At 46.2% G+C, this 24,433-nt stretch overlaps 1 protein-coding gene across 1 annotated transcript in view; it reads left to right on the forward strand.

Annotated features, from left to right (window-relative positions):
* LOC129813074 (ral GTPase-activating protein subunit alpha-1-like) overlaps positions 1-24,433 on the forward strand; it is a 130,432-nt gene that overhangs the window by 90,749 nt on the left and 15,250 nt on the right. Inside the window, exons 39-40 of the mRNA XM_055865231.1 lie at positions 6,091-6,249; positions 7,014-7,141. Coding sequence (XP_055721206.1) covers positions 6,091-6,249; positions 7,014-7,141 — 287 coding nt within the window. The remainder of the gene's footprint in view (positions 1-6,090; positions 6,250-7,013; positions 7,142-24,433) is intronic.

Raw genomic sequence — 24,433 nt, forward strand, 5'->3', positions numbered from 1 at the left:
TGTTAGGCGGTATGCAAACTGAAGTTGGTCTAGGGTGGCCGGTGAGGTGATATGATCCTTGACTATGACAGAAGTGAGTGCTACGGGCGGTAGTCATTTAGTTCAGTTATCTATGCCTTCTTGGGTACAGGAACAATGGTGGCCATCTTGAAGCATGTGGAGACAGCAGACTGGGATGGGGAACGATTGAATATGTCTGTAAACACACCAGCCAGCTGGTCTGCGCATGCTCTGAGGACACAGCTAGGGATGCCGTCTGGGTCAGCAGCCTTGCGAGGGTTAACACGTTTAAATGTTTTACTCACGTCGGCCACGGAGAAGGGGGCACAGTTCTTGTTAGCGGGCCGCGACGGTCGCACTGTATTATCCTCAAAGCGGGCAAAGCTGGTGGTTTTTTGTTTTTCTGGAAGCGTGATGCCGGTGTCCGTGACGTGGCTGGTTTTCTTTTTGTAGCGGGATTTCCTGTAGACCCTGCCATATACGTGTCGTGTCTGAGCCGTTGAATTGTGACTCCACTTTGTCCTTGTACCGGCATTTCACTTGTTTGATTACCTTGCCGCGGGAATAACTACACTGTTTATATTCAGCCATATTCCCAGACCTCTTTCCATGGTTAAATGCGGTGGTTTACGCTTTCAGTTTTGCGCAAATGCCACCATCCATCCACGGTTTCTGGTTAGGGTAGGTTTTAATAGTCACAGTGGGTACAACATCTCCAATGCACTTCCTTATAAATTCACTCACCGAATCAGCGTATAGGTCGATGTTATTCCCTGAGGCTGACTGGAACATATCCCAGTCCTTGTGATCAAAACAATCTTGAAGCGTGGATTCCGATTGGTCAGACCAGTCACTGGTACATCCTGTTTGAGTTTCTGCCTATAAGATGGTAGGAGCAAGATAGCGTCGTGGTCGGATTTGCCGAAGGGAGGGCAGGGGAGGGCTTTGTATGCATCGCGGAAGTTAGAGTAGCAGTGGTCGAGTGTATTACCCCCGCGCGTAGTGCAATCAAAATGCTGATAGAATTTAGGTAGCCTTGTTCTCAAATTTGCTTTGTTAAAATCCCCAGCTACAATAAATGCAGCCTCAGGATATATGGCTTCCAGTTTATATAGAGTCCAGTGAAGTTTCTTTAGGGCCCGCTTGGTGTCTGCTTGAGGAGGAATGTACACAGCTTTGACGATAACTGACGAAAATTCTCTTGGAAGGTAATATGGCCAGCATTTGATTGTGAGGAATTCTAGGTCGGGTGAGCAGAAGGATTTGAGTTCCTGTATGTTGTTATGATTACACCATGAGTCGTTAATCATGAAGCATACACCCCCCGCCCTTCCTCTTCCCAGAGAGGTGTTTATCTCCGTTGGTGTGATGCATGGAGAAGCCCGTGATATCATATCCCGAGTGAGCCATGTTTCCGTGAAACAGAGAATATTACGATCTCTGATGTCTCTCTGGAAGGCAACCTTTGCTCGAATTTCGTCTACCTTGTTGTCAAGAGACTGGACATTGGCGAGTAGTATACTCGGGACCGGTGGGCGATGTGCACGTCTACGGAGCCTGACCAGGAGGCCGCTCTGTCTGCCCCTTCTGCGGCGCCGTTGTCTTGGGTCGGCTTTTGGGAATTAGATCCATTGTCCTGGGTGGTGGTCTGAACAAAGGATCCGCATCGGGAAAGTCGTATTCCTGGTCATAATGTTGGTAAGTTGACGTCGCTCTTATATCCAATAGTTCTTCACAGCTGTATGTAATTAAAGAAATAATGTAAGAAATAATACATACAAAAAAAAATACTGCGTAGTTTCATAAGGATTTGAAGTGAGGCGACCATCTCTGTCGGCGCCATCTTGAAATGAGTGTAAGATGGGAAAACAATTCTAACCACCGTATTTCACATAACCGTCTCCTATCTCATGTCTGAAATCACTCATCCAGCCCTCCAGCCCACCGAAAGGCCTTTCTGTCTTCATGTTCTGCATCTGCGCTCACCACTCTGCTCATAACTCATTGCTCCAGTTTAGGTGTGTATGTATAGCAACTAAGTGATGTTTGTGCCCCCCCCCCCCAAACCCCCTTGTTCATACCAAATTACACCCTATTCCCTATATAGTGCACTACCTTTGACCAGAGCTCAGTAGTGCACTATATAGAGAACATGGTGCCATTTGGGACTCGTCACCTGGAGCGTTGCACTCGCTCCCCCCTCACCCGGCGGTCCGTGCTGCACATGGCCATAATGTAGCCAAATTAGATCTGGCCGTCGCTGTCCCCCTGGTTAAACTCCTACCATGACTCCTCAGCAGCTGATTGGATTTGTAGAGGCTGGAGGAGACGCTATCCAACAGAGCGATCTGCAGATAGACACTAAACCATGTTAACCAGACACTAAAGCGTGTCAGCTCAGCCAGCAGGCACACACACATAGGGAAGCACGCGCACACACATAGTCACACTCAAACACACACACTCTGCATATTTATTTGTTTGTTGTTTTCCCCATCTCCCCTCAGCCCACCTCGTAACAGACAGTGACAGGCGTACTGAAGGTTGAAGGCTGAGAATACGTACACACCCTCTGGGTCTTATGGACCAAGGATTTATGAATGAGGGCTGCTAATGTGAAATGTTAAAGGAAAGATGGCTCAAGCAGCAGCTAGCCACTATCTGCTCGGCAATGGATGAGGATTAGATTTTTTGTGACTGGCTTGGAGGAAAGAATAATAGTTTCCTATTGGTTGAGAGCGGAGGATGAGAATGAGGTGCTATTTTTTTATTTAACCTTAACTAGGCAAGTCAGTTAAGAACAAATTCTTATTTACAATGCGGCCTACCAGAAGGCAAAAGGCCTCCTGCGGGCACGGGGGCTGGGATAAAAATATATAGGACTAAACACACAACACTACATAAAGAGAGGCCTAAGACGACAACCTAGCAAAGCAACATCACATGACAACACAGCATGGTAGCAACACAACATGGCAGCAGCACAACATGGTAGCAGCACAAAACATGGTACAAATATTATTGGGCACAGACAACAGCACAAAGGGCAAGAAGTTAGAGACAACAATATATCACACGAAGCAGCCACAACTGTCAGTAAAAGTGTCCATGATCGAGTCTTTGAATGAAGAGATGGAAATTGAGTTTTTTTTTGCAGCTCGTTACAGTTGCTAGCTGCAGCGAACTGAAAAGAATAGCAGCACAACATTGCTTAGAATCAAGGGCAATGGTGACATCATTTAGGACCTTTAAGTTTGCAGTGACACATCCAAAACCTGAGCGGAAACCAGATTGCATACCCAAGAGAATACTATAGACATCAAGAAAGCCAGTCCATTGATTATTGATACGTTTTTCCAACACTTTTGATAAACGGCAAAATAGGAATGGGCCTATAACAGTTAGGATCAGTTTGATCTCCTCCTTTAAATAAAATACGCACTGTAACTGCCTTCCAAGCAATAGGAACCTCCCCAGAGAGGAGAGACATGTTAAAAAGGTTGGAGATAGGCTTGGCGATGATAGGGGCAGCAACCTTAAAGAAGGGTCTGAACCAGATGTCTTTTGGGGGTCAAGTTTAAGGAGCTCTTTTAGTACCTCGGTCTCAGTGACCGCCTGCAGGGAGAAACTTTGTAGCGGGACATGGGAAAAAAGGGAGGAGCATCGGGGATAGTCGCATTAGATGAGGAAATGTTGGACGGGCAAGGAGGCATGGCTGAGTCAAATAGGAATCCTGACTTAATGAAGTGGTGATTAAAAAGCTCAGCCATGTGCTCCTTGTCAGTAACAACCACATCATCAACATTAAAGGACATGAGGAGCTATGAGGAGAGTTTATTCTCCAGGTCTTTAACCATTTTCCAGAACTTCCTGGGCTTAGACCCGCAGAGAGAGAACTGCTCCTCAAAGTAACTAACTTGGGCCTTCCGGATAGCTTGAGTGCACTTATTTCTCATTTGCCTGAACGAGAGCCAGTCAGCCTGAGTATGCATGCGCAGAGCGATTTACCAAATGGAATTCTCTATACAGGCAAGGTTCATGTTCACTAGGGCACACAACGGGAAAAGGTAGTCCAGGTAGTCCCTCCTGTTTTGAGAAAGCTTTCTTCAGTTTTGCACCTAATGAACACGACCCAGGCCAGGACAGTGTGACGTGGCCTTTGTGGGACTGCCTGTGACAGCCTGGCTCTCTGTGGCCCTCGGAGTGATTGAGTGAACATGTGAAGATGGAGTGAACATTAGAAAGATGGAGTGAGTGTGAGAAGATGGATGAGTGCTGTGGTCTGAGGCGGCTCCTCTCGCCTGTTACTCGTCAAGGTTAATGACACGGTGCTGGATGGCCCTGGATGGAGGAGTCCTAGACAGCCAACTGGTGCTACCTGCCCCACACAGGACACAGTGACAGTGTTAGATGGTCCTGGATGAATGGAGAAGTCCTGGGACAGTGTATTCACAAAGAGTCTCAGAGTAGTAGTTCTGGTATAGTATCAGTATAGGATCAGTATAGGATCAGTTTTGGTATAAGTTCTGGTATAAGATCACAATGACACAGATTATATGGATGGGGAGAACTGATCCTAGATCAGCACTCCTACTCTGAGACTCTTTTTTTTAATACAGGCCCTGAGAGAATGAGAATCCGCCCCAGACAGCCTTAGTTTTGACAGTGAATTTCCATCAGGGACACCAAGCTCAAGGCTCTCACTTAAAGTAACTGCCCAATGAATATCTCACTTTTTAAAAGTTCATATTCTGTTACTCATATCCAAATAAAGTTGTTGACTCGTCATTATTTACTGTTCTCTTAAAGGGACACTGTCATCTAGTGGCTATAAATGAATACAGTTATGTGCTTTTACCACTTGGCTACATACACTATATATACAAAAGTATGAGGACACCCCTTCAAATGAGTGGATTCAGCTATTTCAGTCACATCCGTTGCTGACAGGTGTATAAAATCGAGCACACAACCATGCAATCTCCATAGCCAAGCATTGGCAGTAGAATGGCTTTACTGAAGAGCTCAGTGGCTTTTAACGTGGCACTGTCATAGGATGCCACTTTTCCAACAAGTCAGTTCAGTCAAATTTCTGCCCTGCTAGAGCTGCGCCGGTCAACTGTAAGTGCTGTTATTTTGAAGTGGAAACGTCTAGGAGCAACAACGGCTCAGCCGAGAAGTTGGCCCATGGACAAAGTCAGGTCCATACAGAAATGGTTTGCTGAGATCGGTGTGGAAGAACTTGACTGGCCTGCACAGAGCCCTGACCTCAACCCCATCGAACACCTTTGGGGTGAATTGGAATGCCGACTGCGAGCCAGGCCTAATCGCCTAACGTCAGTGCCCGACCTCACTAATGCGCTTGTGACTGAATGGAAGCAAGTCCCTGCAGCAATGTTCCAACATCTAGTGGAAAGCCTTCCCGGAAGAGTGGAGGCTGTTATAGCAGCAAAGGGGGTGACCAACTCCATATTAATGCCCATGATTTTGGAATGAGGTGTTCAACGAGCATCTGTCCACATACTTTTGGTCATGTAGATTATTTGTGGCCAAAGCATAAATTGGAGAAAAAAACACATCAAAAACCCCACCTCAAACTTGTATCTCAAATAGACAGTTTCAGAAATGTTTGCTATTTCCTCATAGAACATGTCATCTCCCTGAGGAGGATGAGCTGGCCAATCAGCGGTGTAGAGGAGGATGAGCTGGCCAATCACTGGTCTACTTCCATACTTTTAATGGCCACGCCCACACCATTCTGTTGTGGCATACGCCAACACCATTCCAACACAGAAAATATGTTTTTTAACATGCATAATAAAAAAAAATTGGAAAAGAAAACTATTGCAGTCATATTGTTAGTAATTATATTCATATTTCATAGAAATCTGGAAACATTAGGCAGTTACTTTAATGTGTGACTATGTTTAATCATCCTTTGCCATGTGAATGAGTAACATGAACATGAATTTTTAAACACAATAAAAAATCTACATTGACTACTGTACATGGACACTCACCCTCTTGCTCTCTCGCTCTTTCCTCCTCTCCCCTCCCACCTCCTCTCCTCCCTCACCTCTGTCCCTCTAGCTAAGGCATCTTGGGAATGACGAGGTGCACATTGTGTGGTCTGAGCACTCGCGGGACTACAGGAGAGGCATCATCCCTACGGAGTTTGGAGACGTCCTCATCATCATCTACCCCATGAAGAACCACATGTACAGCATCCAGATCCTCAAGAAGCCAGAGGTGGGTTCACACAAAAAAAACTGTTTTACATCGGTTTTAATCATCACGTTTACGTTAAGGTATCCTAGATTCCATTTCCTGCCATTGTTTCCTTGAGCAAGGCACTTAGGCCTAACTCCTAAACTGCAATAGGGGCACCGCACCGTGGCTGACCCTGGCTTCCAATCCCTCTGGATATTTTTGTGAGTTTATTAAAAGCTACAAAGACACATTTCTGTGTTTTGAAAAACGACAATTGACAATATCACAGCTATCCCTGCTGCAGTGTTATATTTTAATATATAAATAAACCAAATCAAAACAAATGTCTCGTGGTATTCCTGCTTCCTGCTCAGTTATGTCCGGCCTAATCGGATCAACAGGATTCTTGGAATTAAATTGCGGTATGGATATGGCTAGAAGATGGGTTTGTCCCTTCAGAGTCTGGGGAAATGTGGAAAGATGGCCAGATAAGGACAGAAAAGAGGTCTGGCTTTTATGAAAGTCAATTATGGCACTGAAACAATAGTGTTTTTGTTATTTTATAAAATTAACTAATGTTGCATTGAACATTGCATTCCCTGGGATCTGATAGACGAAAACCACTTGTCACTGTTATAGTTTTATAAAGTTTCTTATTGTTATGGCTTTATCTAATCAATAGTAACTTACAGAGTTGTTTTCTCTCTCCTCCCTCCCCCCTCTTTCTCTTCTCCCCCTTCTCTCCCTCACTCTACCCCCCCCCTTCTCTCCCTCACTCTACCCCCCCCCCCCTCTCCCTCTAGGTATCGTTTTTCGGGCCCCTGTTCGATGGAGCCATAGTGAATGAGAAGATCCTTCCCACCATGGTCCGGGCCACGGCTCTCAACGCCAGCAGGGCTCTTAAATCCCTCATCCCCCTTTACCAGAACTTGTATCCTTCTCCATCTGTCCATCTCCCTGCCATGGCCTGGCAGCACTCTCCAAACCACAGCCCTGTCCAGCACCCTGCCTGTAGGGGGGTAGATAAAGCCACAACACACTCGCTAACTGATCTGTTATGCCTCTCCTTACCTATGGCCATGGCTGTCACGTTAATTGTTATTTTATTTTGCACTAGCAAGGGAGATCAGTAGAAGTGTGTGTGTGTGTGTGTGTGTGTGTGTGTGTGTGTGTGTGTGTGTGTGTGTGTGTGTGTGTGTGTGTGTGTGTGTGTGTGTGTGTGTGTGTGTGTGTGTGTGTGTGTGTGTGTGTGTGTGTGTGTGTGTGTGTGTGTGTGTCACCTTGCAGTGGAAGGCATGAAGAATTAATCCGGCTATAGCTCCCGTCGTGTTGACTTGCTCCTGTCCTGTCTGTTCTGAGGAGTGCGATAGATTGCCACACAGACCAGCTCCTCACTGCACTGCAGGCTCACAAGGCATAATGGTAGAACGGCGTCCTTCTCGCTCGATGATTATCGATGTCTCATCCCGTCCCGTGCTCATTTTCTCAACATGTAGAGCATCACATTCTGCTCGGTACAAAGAGGTGACCGCATTTTTCTCCAGCAGAGAAACGGCGATCATTGCCCATCGTCTCCTCACAGTGATTCAGAGCGATTTGCTTCAGTAGTGATTAATCTCTCGCCCCACTTGGGTGACTCACACCATCGCCAATAGCATGGCTTTTGAACTCTGTCTAGCACTAATGTTGATCATTTTGAATAGCAAACTCATGTTGGGGGGGAGTAAGTAGCTTTATTTTTGCCAAATTGTTTCAATATTGTCCAATGATAGTAATGCCGTTTGTAACGATGTTACAAAATTAACATAATGTTAATATGAATGTTAATGATTCAGTATTTTATGCCTGGAGTCAGTAGAAAAACCATCCATCAGTTTCTGTGCCATGTAGAAATCAAATCTGTACAAAAGCACCACTTTTCCCTCTAGTCCAGTTTTCTTCTACCTAATAATTTGTCATTTCACCTATGCTTTTCTCCCCATTTCAGTCATTATTATTTTATATCTTCCTGGAAAGTGAGACTCTGGCGACCACTCAAGCTCACATGCTCCAAATCCCCACCTCTAAAGTCTCTATCTACCCTTTAAATACTCTATCAACCCTCTAACCCCTGTTTAAAAATATATATATAATAATGCTCGAAACAAAGCAAAATATAGGGGGCTGAAAAGCGATTCTCATCTGCCATGTCCAATCTCGTGTGTGTGTGCGTGCATGCGCACAGCGTGGAGCACAGCGTGGTTCGATACTGGACTGAGCTATTGATTGGCGTGAGTTGCACCGGTCGATGGGCCTGACAGCCAGAATTACAGTAATCTGTCAATATCGACTGATGTCTTTCCAGACTCCATCTTTCTCTATCTGCCTCTCTGTCTCCATCCCCCTCTCCTTTTGTTTGTTTGTTTCTTTTCCTTCTCTTTTCTTTTACTTCAGAAATAGAGAAGTCTTGTCTAGTCTTCCAGCTGGCAGCTAATTGAAGTCTCTAAGGAATGATTCATAGAAATGCTTGAAGCCATGCATGGGTGCGTGTTAAATGAGAGAATCATTATTTTACAACTTGACGTTAGATGGTTCGTCACCCTGAATACAGTCCACGGGAGAAACTGTCATTCATGGTTCAGTTCTCTTTAAACAGCATTACAAATTTAGATTTTTCTAAACAAAAAATATTTAACCTTTATTTAACCAGATAGACCTAGCCAAGATAGCGCAAAGCAGTGCGACACAAACCACACAGAGTTACACATAGATAAACAAACGTTCAGTCGATAACACAATAGAAAAGTCTATATACAGTATGTGCAAATGTAAGATTAGTGAGGTAAGGCAATAAATAGTCCATAGTGGCGAAATAATTACAATTTAGCAATTAAACACTGGAGTGATAGATGTGATGAAGATGAATGTTCAAGTAGAGATACTGGGGTGCAAAAATAATGGGGTGCAAAAATACTGGAGTGCAAAAAAATAAATAACTAAGGATTAGGTTGTTGGGTGGGCTATTTACAGATGGACTTTGTACAGGTGCAATGATTGGTAAGCTGCTCTGACAGCTGATGCTTAAAGTTAGTAATGGAGAGATAAGTCTCCAGCTTCAGTGATTTTTGCAATTTATTCCAGTCATTGGCAGCAGAGAACTGTAAGGAAAGGCGGCCAAAGGAGGAATTGGCTTTGGGGGTGACCAGTGAAATATACCTGCTGGAGCGCGTGCTACGGGGTGGGTGTTGCTATGGTGACCAGTGAGCTGAGATAAGGCGGGGCTTTACCAAGCGAAGACTTATAGATGACCTGGAGCCAATGGGAATGGCGACGAATATGGCGACGAATATGAAGCGCGGGCCAGCCAACGAGAGCATACAGGTCGCAGTGGTGGGTAGTATATGGGGCTTTGGTGACAAAACAGATGGCACTGTGTTAGACTGCATCCAATTTGCTGAGTAGAGTGTTGGAGGCTATTTTGTAAATGGCATCGCCGAAGTCAAGGATCGGTAGGATAGTCAGTTTTACGAGGGTATGTTTGGCAGCATGAGTGAAGGATGCTTTGTTGCGAAATAGGAAGCTGATTCTAGATTTAATTTAGGATTTGAGATGCTTAATGTGAGTCTGGAAGGAGAGTTTACAGTCTAACCAGACACCTAGGTATTTGTAGTTGCCCACATATTCTAAGTCAGAAACGTCCAGAGTAGTGATGCTTGACAGGCGTGCGGGTGCGGGCAGCAATCGGTTGAAGAGCATGCATTTAGTTTTGCTTGCATTTAAGAGCAGTTGGAGGACACGGACGGAGTGTTGTATGGCATTGAAGCTCGTCTGGGGGTTTGTTAACACAGTGTCCAAAGAAGGGCCAGAAGTATACAGAATGGTGTCGTCTGCGTAGAGGTGGATCAGAGAATCACCAGCAGCGAGAGCGACATCATTGATGTATATAGAGAAAAGAGTCGGCCCGAGAATTGAACCCTGTGGCACCCCCATAGAGACTGCCAGAGATCTGGAAAACAGGCCCTCCGATTTGACACACTGAACTCTATCTGAGAAGTAGTTGGCGAACCAGGCGAGGCAGTCATTTGAGAAATCAAGGCTGTTGAGTCTGCCGATAAGAATGTGGTGATTGACAGAGTCGAAAGCCTTGGCCAGGTCGATGAATACGGCTGCACAGTATTGTCTTTTATCGACACTGAGCGGTACCTAACTTCAGCTAACTTTAGCCACCGCCAGCTAAAAATCTATGGAAGTGATGGGGACATGAGAGCATGTTTAATAAAAATGTCCAAATCCTCTGAAATCAGCTCCATATTTAGTTTGATGTTACTTAAATGCCTCCATCAGTTCCATAGATGTTTAGCTAGCGGTGGCTAAAGTTAGCTGAAGTTACCATGTATAAGTTTTTCCTGGCCTATAGACTATTTTCAGGGTGAGGAACCATCTAACATCAAGTTGTAAAATAGTTAACTTCTCCTTTAAGGAAGCTGTTCTCTAAATGCCTTCGACTCAGGGGCTTTTAGCAAGCGCTGCAGCAGAAAGAACTGAGCTGTCCCAGAGGACCAGCAACACTGAAACACTGAGCAGTACCTAGTTACCTATTGATAGCGCAGCAGAGCACAGCCATTTGTGTGTGTGTGTGTGTGTGTGTGTGTGTGTGTGTGTGTGTGTGTGTGTGTGTGTGTGTGTGTGTGTGTGTGTGTGTGTGTGTGTGTGTGTGTGTGTGTGTGTGTGGTTACCTGTTGATAGAGCACCTCCGACAGCTCGTAATTGTACACAGAACAATCTGAACAAACAGCATTATTGATTATTATAATTGTAATGCATTATTAGTGAAATCCACTGGAAGAAACAATGTCCTGTCTTCCTCTAAGGATGATGGGTTATTTCCTATGTTCTGCTGTTTTAGTTCTTGGGAAGCTATTGTACAGTTTACCGATAAAGTATTGATAGAATTACATATTGAATCCCTATTTATTAAATGTATTGTTCTCTGTAAGTGGACTTATTTCAGGTAGTTCTTGCCTAGAGAGAATTGTAAAATCAGGTCAAACTGCTGGAGTCAGTCAACAGTTACAGCAGCAAACTGGAGCGTGTGGAGAGGGAGTGACATAGGTCAGTTCCCTCACAATCCCCCTGGAGCGCAGCAGAGCCAAACCCTGGAGCAGATTGAGCCTGATCATAAAGTAGAAGAACACTAGGGTCTTTCTCTCTTCCAGAGTCTGCCCGCCTACCTGCCTAACTACCTACCTGCCTACCTAACTACCTGCCTGCTTACCTGCCTGCCTGTTTACCTGCCTGCCTAACTACCTACCTGCCTACCTAACTACCTACCTGCCTGCCTACCTAACTGCCTGCTTACCTGCCTGCCTGCCTACCTATCTGCCTACTTGCCACCACCCCTGTACCTCTCTCTCTTTCCACCCCTGTATCTTTATACCTCTCTCTCTGTCTTTGTCCACCGAACACCCTGTATCTTTCTCTCTCTCTCTGTCCACCATCCACCCTGTATCTTTCTCTCTCTTTGTCCACCATCCACGAGCCTATCAGACAAGCTAAATGCCTTTTTTATGCTCACTTCGAGGCAAGCAACACTAAAGCATACACGAGAGCAGCTGCTGTTCCGGACGACTGTGATCACGCTCTCCGTAGCCGATGTGAGCAAGACCTTTAAACACAAGGCCGCGGGGCCAGACGGATTACCAGGACGTGTACTCACAGCATGCGCGGATCAACTGGCAGGTGTCTTCACTGACATTTTCAACCTCTCCCTGACCGAGTATGTAATACCTACATGTTTCATGCAGACCACCATAGTCCCTGTGCCCAAGAAAGCAAAGGTAGCCTGCCTAAATGACAACCGCCCCGTAGCACTCACGCTGGTAGCCATGAAGTGCTTTGAAAGGCTGGTCATGACCCACATCAAAACCCTAGACCCACTCCAGTTCGCATACCGCCCCAACAGATCCACAGATGACGCAATCTCAATCACACTCCACACTGCCCTTTTCCACCTGGACAAGAGGCACACTTATGTAAGAATACTGTTCATTGACTACAGCTCAGCGTAGTAAATGGGATTCTTCATTTATCTGTCCTGCTGTGGTGTTAAGACTTTGGACAGGATCTGAGATGGGCTGTTCTGCTGGCTTCTCGGCGGGGATGGCCAGATGTCTAATGGGTTGTTCTCTGTCACACGTCATCTTTCTCACCTTCTCCTCCAGCACGCTCACCTTCTCCTCTAGTGCTCTCGTCGTCTCCTTCTGCCACTCCTGCTCTTTCTCCTATTGAAGTTGTCTCACCACAGTCCAAAGTGTAGACATTTCTTTCTCCCCCTCCGGGTCTGGTTGAGGGGGTGTTGTTGTGCTGGACTGTTGTCTGGGTCTGTGCTGACTGGAGTGTGTTCACCTGTTGTTCCAGCTTCACCTCTGCTGTTCCGCCTTACCTCCAGCTGGGTGAATTTATCCTTCATTTCAGTGAGGTAGTGCTCTGTGCTGGGGGGTTGACTTTCCGCTTGGGGTTGCTCGTCTGTGGGGCTGTTTAAAGAAGAGTTCTGGTTTGACTCGCTCGAGGTGGGGGAGTCGTCCTCAAGAGAGCGCTTCTCCTGCTGTGCTCCCTCTTTGATTCTGTGGAAGTCCATCTGAAACTGTTTAGGGTTGCCCTGTACTGTTCCAGACTTGTTCAGGTTGACATTAGCAAAACATTTCTCTGGATTGTCCATGGGGAGCTTATTTTTTAAATCTTTCTGTGCCTTCTCATTTTTTACATCCAAGGGTTACTGTATTGTGATGACCTCTGCACAGAGGGAAGCTATGAAGAAGGGGGGTTCAAATACCTCTGCATTTGGGTAGGGGAGGCTATGAAACTCTCATTGTTGGGCTCAAGGGCTTTGACACCCTTACTTCACACCTCAGTGATAATTGAAGTTGCACCCGGATCTGTTTTGTCCTAGCAAGCTTGGTAGCCTTAACTTAGCATTCAGTCCTTATCAAATAAATTACAATAATCTATTTTTGTTTTTCTTCTTGGCTTTAAAAGTAACTTCAGGCTAAACTTTACTCACTCAGTTCCAGGTTGGATGGTGTTTTCAAGTTTCTGTTGTACTACTTTTGCTGGTCATTGGTTTGCCCGAGTGTTTGCTGTATAGTCCTTGGGAATAAGAATCTAATTTGATCCAAAATCAGGTTGTAGGTTTGGAGTTTTGATTTGGAGTAAAGGTTATGTTGTGGAGGGTAGTATCCTTTATAAGTCCTTGTGAAAAAATCTAAATAAACTCTAAATCTATCTTTTTGTAAATGCATGCACTGAAAAAAATTCAGCCACTAATCTGCTCATGACATCTCTCTCTGTCGACCATCCATCCTGTACCTACCTACCTACCTGTCTGTCTGTCTGTCTGTCTGTCTGTCTGTCTGTCTCCACCATCCAGCCTGTACCACTCTCTCTGTCCACTGACACCTTGTACCTCTCTCCTGCACGTGCCCGCCGACCTCTCTCTCTCCTCCACACTAAGTTCCTCCTCTTGGCCCTGGGGCTCGTCCATCTGCCTCCTACACTCACTGATCCCTCATTTGCCATGACTGCGAAATCAGTGCTTGAAAGGGAGAAAATGGCCCCCTTTTTCTGCTGCTGGTCTTAATGTATGGTGGACTCAAATGGCAGAAAGCTGCTACAGTACCTGGCATCAGACAGTGCTAAGAATCATGGCACATCATGGAGCTGCTGGGCGAACACAGCCAGAGAGGAAGAAAGAGAGCGAGAGAGCCTCGGAAGCCACTCCTCAAAAAAAACAATATTCTCTGGTCTGATGAAACCAAGATTGAACTATTTTGGCTGAATGCCAATCGTCACATCTGGAGGAAACCTGGCACCATCCCTACAGTGAAGCATGGTGTTGGCAGCATCATGCTGTGGGGATGTTTTTCAGCGGCAGAGACTGGGAGACAAGTTCGGTTCGGGTGAAAGATGAATGGAGCAAAGTACAGAGACCTGAAAATAGCTGTGCAGCGACGCTCCCCATTCAACCTGAAAGAGCTTGAGAGGATCTGCAGGGAAGAATGGGAGAAGCTCCCCACATACAGGTGTGCCACGCTTGTAGCGTCATACCCAAGAAGACTCGAGGCTGTAATCGTTGCCAAAGGTGCTTCAACAAAGTACTGAGTGAAGGGTCTGAATACTTACGTAAATGTCATATTTCAGTTGTTATATATATATATATTCACATTTGCAAAGATTTCTAAGAAACAGTTTTTGCTTTGTCATTATGGGATATTGTGTATTTGTATTTATTAGGGATCCCCATTACAGCTACACTTCCTGGGGTCCAAACACAGATTGATGAGGGGGAAAAAACTGTTTAATCCATTTTAGAATAAGGCTGTAGCATAAGAAAATGTGGGAAAAGTGAAGGGGTCTGAATACTTTCCGAATGCACCGTTGCTACTTCCCAAACCAGTGTGTGTGTCAGAGTTTCCAATTAGCCTTCAATTGCCAGCTTTTGGCCAATTTAAAAAAAATATATATATAATAATGAAAGCCAATAAATAAAACTATTGCCAAAATGAATCAATGTAAATACATTTGACCGTCAAGCTACTATTTCTATTTCTCAACTGGTAATTGAAGCGCGCCGCCCATTCTCACCATTCTACTGCAGGCAACAGGCTATCAGCGGGTCACCCACCACTTTACAATGTGAGCTGGAGGCAGTGTGCATTTTGAAAACATACTTGATAGTTTGAAACCTGTATGTTTTATTTCATATTATGATTCATGTCTTACCTTACTCTAAAGGAGCCTAAAGGCAAAATCCGTCCATGGGAACGTGGAGGCAATTATTTTATAAAGACTTCATAGGCGGCGCGTGAGTTTCAAGTTTGAGAAGCTTACAATTTATCGTAACATTTCTACCGTTCTGCGTGCCAGTTCTGATTTTCATATGCGCATTTTCATAGAAAGGTTTCATTTAAATAATAACGTTTTCGTTTTTAAAAGTATTGTCACCTGGTTAATCATAAAAAATGTGAATAAAAATGATAAAAATCTCAAAGTTAAAAGTCAACTAATGCGAGATCACCAGCCTCTGCCATATGGACACATTGATGCACCGTGATCCATTGGCGGCTAAAGAACTTAGAAAGAGTCAATGTCATTCTGATCATTGTGGGTAGACTCCTTCAAATGGCTGGTAAATTAAAATCTTCCCAGTCACATTGTCCATCGCCACATTTTCGTAACAGAAACCTTGTTGTGCGCTTGCTTTCACACCAACCAGCCAGTTTGGGGATCTGTTTTGCAGCAGTCACACACCACACACCCTCTAGATCCTCAGCCCTCCTTCCCACTGCCTCCCAGTGCATTTGGGGGCTGTGTGGTTTAAATGTTTTTAGTGTAGTGACGGTCACGGCTGGAAGAAAGATGTTTGCTAGATCAGCACAGGACAGGTTAGCTGTTACCACACTGTTTAGTAAGTGTTAGAATGTTTGGGGGTGATTAAAGCTAGGTTGACCTCTCTGGCCTTGGGGCCAAGGGCTCGACCATCCACCCCCTCTACAGGACCACCTCTACAGCTGTTGGACCATGTGGTCCATCCGAGCTGAGGCCCCCTGATAACATTCAACAACCTTCGGTCTCACTCACCCCCCTCACACACACACGTCTCCCTCTATTTTGCCCATCTGATCTGTCTGACTCGAGGCTGGGGATGAGGGACTTCTCTCAAGCTGTTTGGAAGGCTGGAAGGCAGAGTCAAATGTAACTGTGAGCCACAGCCACCACAGCCATCTGTCAATGGCCGATTGTGGAGCCGGAGAAACAATGTTGGTTGAGGAGGAGGATGAAGGGGAGAGAGGAGAGTTGCTAAGCGATTTCACCATTGGCCCTGCCAGTCCAGTGGTGTGTGAATGTGAGCCAGTAAAAGACTGGCAGTAGGGGCAGCCTCTCTCACTCGCTTTATCACACACATTCATATGGTGAAGCATGATAGTGGGGGGGGGGGGGGTAGGGGGAGGGAGGGAGGAGAGGGGGAGGGAGGCAGGGGGAGGGAGATGAGAAGGGAGGCAGGGGGGGGGGTGGGGGGAGGCAGGGAGAGAGAGAGGGTTAGGTCAGTGCCTCCCTCCCTAACTGAGCTGATTAAAGGTTTGGGCATGGGCTCCTTTTGTCCCTCCACTCACCCCCTCACACACACACACACAGCCAGGCGCAGCCAAACGCCTAACAGGCAGCACAGCCACACACTGCCAGCTCCCACAGGGAGACACCCTGGACCCAAACTGTTACAGACCTATATCCATCTGCCCTGCCTATCTAAGGTCTTCGAAAGCCAAGTCAACAAACAGATCACTGACCATCTCGAATCCCACCGTACCTTCTCCGCTGTGCAATCCGGTTTCCGAGCCGGTCACGGGTGCACCTCAGCCACGCTCAAGGTACTAAACGATATCATAACCGCCATCGATAAAAGACAGTACTGTGCAGCCGTCTTCATCGACCTGGCCAAGGCTTTCGTCTCTGTCAATCACCATATTCTTATCGGCACACTCAGTAGCCTCGGTTTTTCTAATGACTGCCTTGCCTGGTTCACCAACTACTTTGCAGACAGAGTTCAGTGTGTCAAATCGGAGGGCATGTTGTCCGGTCCTCTGGCAGTCTCTATGGGGGTACCACAGGGTTCAATTCTCGGGCCGACTCTTTTCTCTGTATATATCAATGATGTTGCTCTTGCTGCGGGCGATTCCCTGATCCACCTCTACGCAGACGACACCATTCTGTATACTTCTGGCCCTTCCTTGGACACTGTGCTATCTAACCTCCAAACGAGCTTCAATGCCATACAACACTCCTTCCGTGGCCTCCAACTGCTCTTAAACGCTAGTAAAACCAAATGCATGCTTTTCAACCGTTCGCTGCCTGCACCCGCACGCCCGACTAGCATCACCACCCTGGACGGTTCCGACCTAGAATATGTGGACATCTATAAGTACCTAGGTGTCTGGCTAGACTGCAAACTCTCCTTCCAGACTCATATCAAACATCTCCAATCCAAAATCAAATCTAAATCTCGGCTTTCTATTTCGCAACAAAGTTTCCTTCACTCACGCCGCGAAACTTACCCTAGTAAAACTGACTATCCTACTGATCCTCGACTTTGGCGATGTCATTTACAAAAAAAATTTTTTTTTTAAATCTCTGAAGTTGGAGACTTTTATCTCCCTCAACAACTTTAAACATCTGCTATCTGAGCAGCTAACCGATCGCTGCAGCTGTACCTAGTCCATCGGTATATAGCCCACCCAATTTACCTACCTCACCCCCATACTGCTTTTATTTATTTACTTTTCTGCTCTTTTGCACACCAGTATCTCTACTTGCACATGATCATCTGATGATTTATCACTCCAGTGTTAATCTGCTAAATTGTAATTATTCGATTTATTGCCTACCTCATGCCTTTTGCACACATTGTATATAGATTCTCTTTTTTTCTACCATGTTATTGACTTGTTTATTGTGTACTCCATGTGTAACTCTGTGTTGTTGTCTGTTCACACTGCTATGCTTTATCTTGGCCAGGTCGCAGTTGCAAATGAGAACTTGTTCTCAACTAGCCTACCTGGTTAAATAAAGGTGAAATAAAAATAAATCAATCAAAAACAATGGGCCCCATTGTGTTCCAGTACCACGGGAGCCTTGTGTGTGTGTGTGAGAGAGAGAGAGAGATTGAGAGGCGGGGTGCTTAGCTAATTGTTTCCTGTCAAAGAAGGTGGGAGTAAAGAAAGGGGAGGCAGGCTCACAACTAATCTCGCTCTCCCACTCTTCTTCTCTCTGTTTGTTCTGACTGGCTCTGACCCTAGCTGCTCTGTCCTCCTGACCACTGTGATGCTGATGACTCAGATGTATTTCTTTAGCATGGACCTCATCTGTACACTAATTCAGATGTATCACTCTACCGCCGTGCTCTCTCATAAAGCAGTCAATTCAATTTAGTTAAGAAATATTAGATCTAGTTATCAGTCTAATTGCGTTCTAATGTAAAATGAAATCAAGATACATTGACGAGCACATTATTTTCCTATGCATAATTATTTTCCTAATGCCGTATTTATGCATATTTATACAGCTGATAACAGTTAGTGTATACAGTTGAAATCGGAAGTTTACATACACTTAGGTTAGTGTCATTAAAACTCGTTTTTCAACCACTCCACTAAATTCTTGTTAACAAACTATAGTTTTGGCAAATCGGTTAGGACATCTACCTTGTGCAGGACACAAGTAATTTTTCCAACAATTGTTTACAGACAGATTATTTCAAATATCATTCACTGGATCACAATTCCAGTGGGTCAGAAGTTTACATACACTAAGTTGACTGTGCCTTTAAACAGCTTGGAAAATTCCAGAAAATGATGTCATGGCTTTAGAAGCTTCTGATAGGCTAATTGACATCATTTGAGTCAATTGGAGGTGTACCTTTGGATGTATTTCAAGGCCTACCTTCAAACTCAGTGCCTCTTTGTTTGACTTCATGGGAAAATCAAAAGAAATCAGCCAAGCCCTCAGAAGAAAAATTGTAGACCTCCACAAGTCTGGTTCATCCTTGGGAGCAATTTCCAAATGCCTGAAGGTACCATGTTCATCTGTACAAATAATAGTATGTAAGTATAAACACCATGGGACCACGCAGCTGTCATACCGCTCAGAAAGAAGACACGTTCTGTCTCCTAGAGATGAACGTACTTTGGTGCGAAAAGTGCAAATCAATCCCAGAACAACAGCAAAGAACCTTGTGAAGATGCTGGAGGAAACGGGTACAAAAGTATCTATATCCACAGTAAAACGATTCCTATATCGACATAACCTGAAAGGCTGAGAAGCCACTGCTCCAAAACCGTCATCAAAAAGCCAGACTACTTTTTGCAACTGCACATGGGTACAAAGATTGCACTTTTTGGAGAAATGTCCTCTGGTCTGATGAAACAAAAATAGAACTGTTTGGCCATAATGATCATCGTTATGTTTGGAGGAAAAGGGGGGAGGGAATGTGATGAAAGAAATAAAAGCTGAAATAAGTCATTCTCTCTACTATTATTTTGACATTTCACATTCTTAAAATAAAGTGGTTATCCTAACTGACCTAAGACGGGGAATTTTTACTCTGATGAAATGTCAGGAATTGTGAAAAACTGAGTTTAAATGTATTTGGCTAAGGTGTATATTAACTTCAGACTTCAACTGTATGTAACGTCTTCAAACTTGTTGACTCAACTTCTAATGACTTATTGTGCCTCAGCGTCAGAGCTGTGCCCACACATGGGAGGGGTTTCGCTACGGGTCAGCTACAGGCTCTGAGATGAGCTATGTGTTTGTGTCCCGTGGGTTGGTTGCATGCTGTATGCTCAGTGATGAGTTGTCTGATTAGAAGGCTACAGACTGAAGGAATGTAAACTACCTGAGACCTGTCCAGGCCAACGACCACCAGCAGCCTGGATAAACACACTAGAACCACATCAGAACAGAGAACACATCTCCTCTAAGTGCCTTTCAGTGTTACACAATGCTATACATTACGAGCGATGCAATGTATACAATCATTGCCCGAAAATATATAATTCAAGCGGTTAATGTGATGGTGTTACCACCTCACTGTGGCGTCCTTCTTCATAATGTACTTTTAAACCAATGAGAACTGCACTACAATAAGGAAATGTGTCATCTGTGGATGTATGGTTAAAATGAATGTATGCTCTGAATACATGTATTGGCTAAATGAACAGATCACAGTTCAGAGAAAAACAATTGACATACATGTGTGCATGTTAACTTCCCTCCTCTAATTTATGAATCATTATTCCCATGTATGTGTTTCCTCCTGCCCGTGATAACATTAGCACTCCCTCCGCTTCGCCTTTAAACATGAAGTAAATGTTGAATTTGTGTCAGCAGGCAGTGTGAGCAGTGAACACCATCTCCCCATCCCATTGGGGGGGGGGCAGAATGGTTGAGAGATAAATCAGGGCTTCAAGTCCGGGAGCCATATTTCATAGGCAGCCCTCCAATTCGGTTTGGTAGGAGATTAATAGGAGTGGATCTGACTCCAGAGGGCCCCAGATCTGTGACTGTGTGGCCCCAGGCGGAGGAGCATTAGCTGGGCTATTTCTCCTCCCATCTGGGGGCTGGCGATGGAGGGAGCGAGGGGGACATTGGCTGTAATGACAAGGAGGGCTATGGCAGTCAGCCGCAGCTCCCTCCGTCCTCCTAACAGTAATAAAATCACTGTTAGATCCTCTATATCGCAGCCATCAGATGGGGGAATAAACCGATTACCCTGCACTTCAGGGCACACATAGATTTCTGTAATCATAGTCTGTAAAACTCGTCAAATTCAATTATTTATGTGATGTTTTTTCTCCCCCTCTCTTTCTCTCTCTGCTCTGTTCTTTCTCCCATTGCCCTGTGGTGCAGAATAAAGCAGGTAGCTGTACGAACACTGCCAGTTAGAATCACTGATATTGGGTCCATGTCTGCTGCCCCATATTTTCATCAAAATTCAATTTGATCATTCTTGGGCTGTGAGATGAGCAATGTGGAGCCCTGGGATTCTTGTAGTCGCTGGTCCGTTGACTGATGCTAGCCATGTGTCTGATCTGGGCTTATTTCAAAGGGCAGGAGAAATGTTGTGTCAAAACCCCTGACCTTCATCCAAAGGCCCACTCTGTAATATGTACAGCTGTTTATGATCATTTTAAATTAACCATATACACATTGATTCTTGAAGAATATCAGTTATACATGCATCGGATGTAGCAGTGGATGGGCATAATTGTCTTGGGGCCTGTATTGGGGCCTGACTGGCAGATTGTGTCTCTGTTTGGTAGTGGGGCCTGACTGGCAGATTGGCTCTCTGTTTGGTAGTGGGGCCTGACTGGCAGATTGGCTCTCTGTTTGGTAGTGGGGCCTGACTGGCAGATTGGCTCTCTGTTTGGTAGTGGGGCCTGACTGGCAGATTGGCTCTCTGTTTGGTAGTGGGGCCTGACTGGCAGATTGGCTCTCTGTTTGGTAGTGGGGCCTGACTGGCAGATTGGCTCTCTGTTTGGTAGTGGGGCCTGACTGGCAGATTGGCTCTCTGTTTGGTAGTGGGGCCTGACTAGCAGATTGGCTCTCTGTTTGGTAGTGGGGCCTGACTGGCAGATTGGCTCTCTGTTCTCTGTTAGGTAGTGGGGCCTGACTGGCAGATTGGCTCTCTGTTAGGTAGTGGGGCCTGACTGGCAGATTGGCTCTCTGTTTGGTTAGTGGGGCCTGACTGGCAGATTGTGTCTCTGTTTGGTAGTGGGGCCTGACTGGCAGATTGGCTCTCTGTTAGGTAGTGGGGCCTGACTGGCAGATTGGCTCTCTGTTAGGTATTGGGGCCTGACTGGCAGATTGTGTCTCTGTTTGGTTAGTGGGGCCTGACTGGCAGATTGTGTCTCTGTTTGGTAGTGGGGCCTGACTAGCAGATTGGCTCTCTGTTAGATAGTGGGGCCTGACTGGCAGATTGGCTCTCTGTTAGATAGTGGGGCCTGACTGGCAGATTGGCTCTCTGTTAGATAGTGGGGCCTGACTGGCAGATTGGTCTCTGTTAGGTAGTGGGGCCTGACTGGCAGATTGGCTCTCTGTTAGGTAGTGGGGCTTGACTGGCAGATTGTGTCTCTGTTTGGTAGTGGGGCCTGACTGGCAGATTGGCTCTCTGTTTGGTAGTGGGGCCTGACTGGCAGATTGGCTCTCTGTTTGGTAGTGGGGCTTGACTGGCAGATTGGCTCTCTGTTTGGTAGTGGGGCTTGACTGGCAGATTGGCTCTCTGTTTGGTAGTGGGGCCTGACTGGCAGATTGGCTCTCTGTTTGGTAGTGGGGCCTGACTGGCAGATTGGCTCTCTGTTTGGTAGTGGGGCCTGACTGGCAGATTGGCTCTCTGTTCTCTGTTTGGTAGTGGGGCCTGACTGGCAGATTGGCTCTCTGTTTGGTAGTGGGGCCTGACTGGCAGATTGTGTCTCTGTTTGGTAGTGGGGCTTGACTGGCAGATTGGCTCTCTGTTTGGTAGTGGGGCCTGACTGGCAGATTGGCTCTCTGTTTGGTAGTGGGGCCTGACTGGCAGATTGGCTCTCTGTTTGGTAGTGGGGCCTGACTGGCAGATTGGCTCTCTATTTGGTAGTGGGGCCTGACTGGCAGATTGGCTCTCTGTTTGGTAGTGGGGCCTGACTGGCAGATTGGCTCTCTGTTTGGTAGTGGGGCCTGACTGGCAGATTGCAGAGCTGTGTTGAAGCAGTGTAGGGGGACAGTTATTGAGACATTGGGAAACATGTCCCCACTCTTTCTCTCTGTAGCTATGCTCTGCTCTCGTCTCACATTAGAACAGTAGGCTCTTCCGGGCTCTCCACATTCTTACTGCGTTTTCTTTTTGAAGATGCCAGCAATCCAACACCCCACGGAGGACTGTTAGGTTCCAATAATAGAAATTGATGTGAAGGGGGAATGATCAAGTGTACAAATGTTTTTAAACGAGGGGGGGGGGGGGGTGACATCCTGTAGGTGTCAGTTTGAACCCCTAGCTAGGTATACACCTCTCCCCTCTCATTTGCAGTTGTAATTACCAGTGGGCTATACTGTATTTGAATCACTGGGCACAAAAGCCTGATATGTGCTCTCTGTATAGTACATTCATATTGTCTGCTTTATCTCACAGGTCACTTCTCCCTCTTTTCCTGTCATCCTTGTCCTCATCCATGTCATTGTGTGTGAGCTCTGAAGTGTGCAGGTCGATGTTGGGCCTGTGTTCTCTCTGTGAGCTCTGATGTGTACAGGTCGATGTTGGGCCTGTGTTCTCTCTGTGAGCTCTGAAGTGTACAGGTCGATGTTGGGCCTGTGTTCTCTCTGTGAGCTCTGAAGTGTACAGGTCGATGTTGGGCCTGTGTTCTCTCTGTGAGCTCTGAAGTGTACAGGTCGATGTTGGGCCTGTGTTCTCTCTGTGAGCTCTGAAGTGTACAGGTCGATGTTGGGCCTGTGTTCTCTCTGTGAGCTCTGAAGTGCACAGGTCGATGTTGGGCCTGTGTTCTCTCTGTGAGCTCTGAAGTGCACAGGTCGATGTTGGGCCTGTGTTCTCTCTGTGAGCTCTGAAGTGTACAGGTCGATGTTGGGCCTGTGTTCTCTCTGTGAGCTCTGAAGTGCACAGGTCGATGTTGGGCCTGTGTTCTCTCTGTGAGCTCTGAAGTGCACAGGTCTATGTTGGGCCTGTGTTCTCTCTGTGAGCTCTGAAGTGCACAGGTCGATGTTGGGCCTGTGTTCTCTCTGTGAGCTCTGAAGTGCACAGGTCGATGTTGGGCCTGTGTTCTCTCTGTGAGCTCTGAAGTGTACAGGTCGATGTTGGGCCTGTGTTCTCTCTGTGAGCTCTGAAGTGCACAGGTCGATGTTGGGCCTGTGTTCTCTCTGTGAGCTCTGAAGTGCACAGGTCGATGTTGGGCCTGTGTTCTCTCTGTGAGCTCTGAAGTGCACAGGTCGATGTTGGGCCTGTGTTCTCTCTGTGAGCTCTGAAGTGCACAGGTCGATGTTGGGCCTGTGTTCTCTCTGTGAGCTCTGAAGTGCACAGGTCGATGTTGGGCCTGTGTTCTCTCTGTGAGCTCTGAAGTGTACAGGTCGATGTTGGGCCTGTGTTCTCTCTGTGAGCTCTGAAGTGTACAGGTCGATGTTGGGCCTGTGTTCTCTCTGTGAGCTCTGAAGTGCACAGGTCGATGTTGGGCCTGTGTTCTCTCTGTGAGCTCTGAAGTGTACAGGTCGATGTTGGGCCTGTGTTCTCTCTGTGAGCTCTGAAGTGTACAGGTCGATGTTGAGCCTGTGTTCTCTCTGTGAGCTCTGAAGTGTACAGGTCGATGTTGGGCCTGTGTTCTCTCTGTAAGCTCTGAAGTGTACAGGTCGATGTTGGGCCTGTGTTCTCTCTGTGAGCTCTGAAGTGCACAGGTCGATGTTGGGCCTGTGTTCTCACTGTGAGCTCTGCTCAGTGGCGAGACGCTCTTGGTCCTGAATCTCCTCCAAATAGAGAGGCGAGCAATGTCTTGTTTAGAGCAACACAGCGCTCTCTCCCTCCTCCTCTGGAGGCCTGGCAGCTCTCTCCTTCTCCTGGCACACTCACTCCTTCAGCACAGAGAGGGAGGGAGGTTGGGCACAGGGAAAGAAAGGAGAAAAGGCATACATTTGGAGGCTATCAGCAGCAGTATGTTCT

The sequence above is a fragment of the Salvelinus fontinalis genome, chromosome 16 (genome assembly GCF_029448725.1).
Source record: "Salvelinus fontinalis isolate EN_2023a chromosome 16, ASM2944872v1, whole genome shotgun sequence".
Lineage (NCBI taxonomy): Eukaryota > Metazoa > Chordata > Actinopteri > Salmoniformes > Salmonidae > Salvelinus > Salvelinus fontinalis.